General features: G+C 49.3%; 1 protein-coding gene across 1 annotated transcript; it reads left to right on the top strand.

Annotated features, from left to right (window-relative positions):
* Positions 1-271: 271 nt before the first annotated feature.
* On the top strand, positions 272-1,008 carry Pmar_PMAR013584 (hypothetical protein; the record flags this gene model as incomplete). Its single annotated transcript, XM_002771039.1, has 1 exon — positions 272-1,008. A coding segment is annotated over one exon (737 nt), but the record flags the coding sequence as incomplete, so codon positions are not given.
* Positions 1,009-1,187: the final 179 nt, after the last annotated feature.

Below are 1,187 nucleotides of genomic sequence, written 5' to 3'. Positions count from 1 at the left end.
TAACCTTTATCTCCAACAGGTATCAGTAGTAAATTGTCTACGGATACTCTTGTGGCGTCGCATCCAAAGCAAACAGGTGGTAGTAATAGTAGTAGCAGCAAGCATGGCAACAGCATCAGAGGAGGCGGTCATAAGGGGGGTGGCCAGTCGATGATGAACCTTCTGGCGGACGAACCCCAGCCACCGGCTAAGCTGAGAACGGTAAGGTTAGTCGAAGTAGTAGTAGTAGGAGTAAAGTGAGGGTCAGATACAATCAGCAGTAGAGGCATCTATGGCGATGCAAGGTAAACCATCAGTGGAGGTGGGAGAGGTAGGAAGTAGTAGTACAAAGAAGAAGAAGACTAAGACTAAGGAGAAGGCTGTCCCCAAGACCAAGTCAGTAGCAACAACTGATAAGAAGAAGGTCGTCAAGCCGAAAAGGCAGCAACAACAGCAACATGGCTCGATCAAGGCTAAGGCTGTGGACCAACCTCCAGCTCCTATTGATGGGCAGTCGGCCAAGTCGCGGGTTCGAACCCCGGTGCCCCCACTTTTACCTACTGCTAACAAAGTGGTGGCCGGGGAGAAGGATGTGTCCGATGAAGTTGTGGTGAAGAGGAGTGATTCTTTATCGTCATCATCATCATTGAGGAAGAGTACTGCAGCATGGGAGGAGTCTTCCTCCTCGTCCTCTTTGGGTACGGCTGATGGTGATCATCAAAATAAGTGCAGTAGCACAAACAATGCTACTGTGCAGCCATTTGAAGATCCACTTGAACCACAGCAACTATCGGCATCATTGGAGATGCTCTTCAAGCAAGCCCCTGTATATGACCGATCGGGGGAGGAGGAGGCTTCACCACAGGATGACTCTCTTGACGACGACCTGGATACTCTATTGAAGAGTTTGGATGGAAGTCTGCTGGTGGAAGACCAACAGGGGACGACTCCTCCTCCTCTTGCTCATGCTGATGCTGCTGTTGACTCGTATGGGCTCATTGGTAGTTGGAGAAGTCAGCAAGATATTCGGTAAGTTGCTAGTCGGCCTGCATCTTGGGCTCCTACATGTCTGGTTTAGATATGGTCTGTCATCACCGCCTAACAATGCTGTCTATCCTCCTTCATCATCATTCAATTTCGACGACGACCACGATGGGACTAGTGGTAGTAGTAGTAGTACCATTCTATGTCTGCTTTTGTCTGATAGA

This window comes from Perkinsus marinus, assembly GCF_000006405.1.
Source record: "Perkinsus marinus ATCC 50983 genomic scaffold scf_1104296964010, whole genome shotgun sequence".
Lineage (NCBI taxonomy): Eukaryota > Perkinsozoa > Perkinsida > Perkinsidae > Perkinsus > Perkinsus marinus.
The sequence above is the reverse complement of the archived record's forward strand: the minus strand, read 5'-3'. Positions and strand labels throughout refer to the sequence as shown.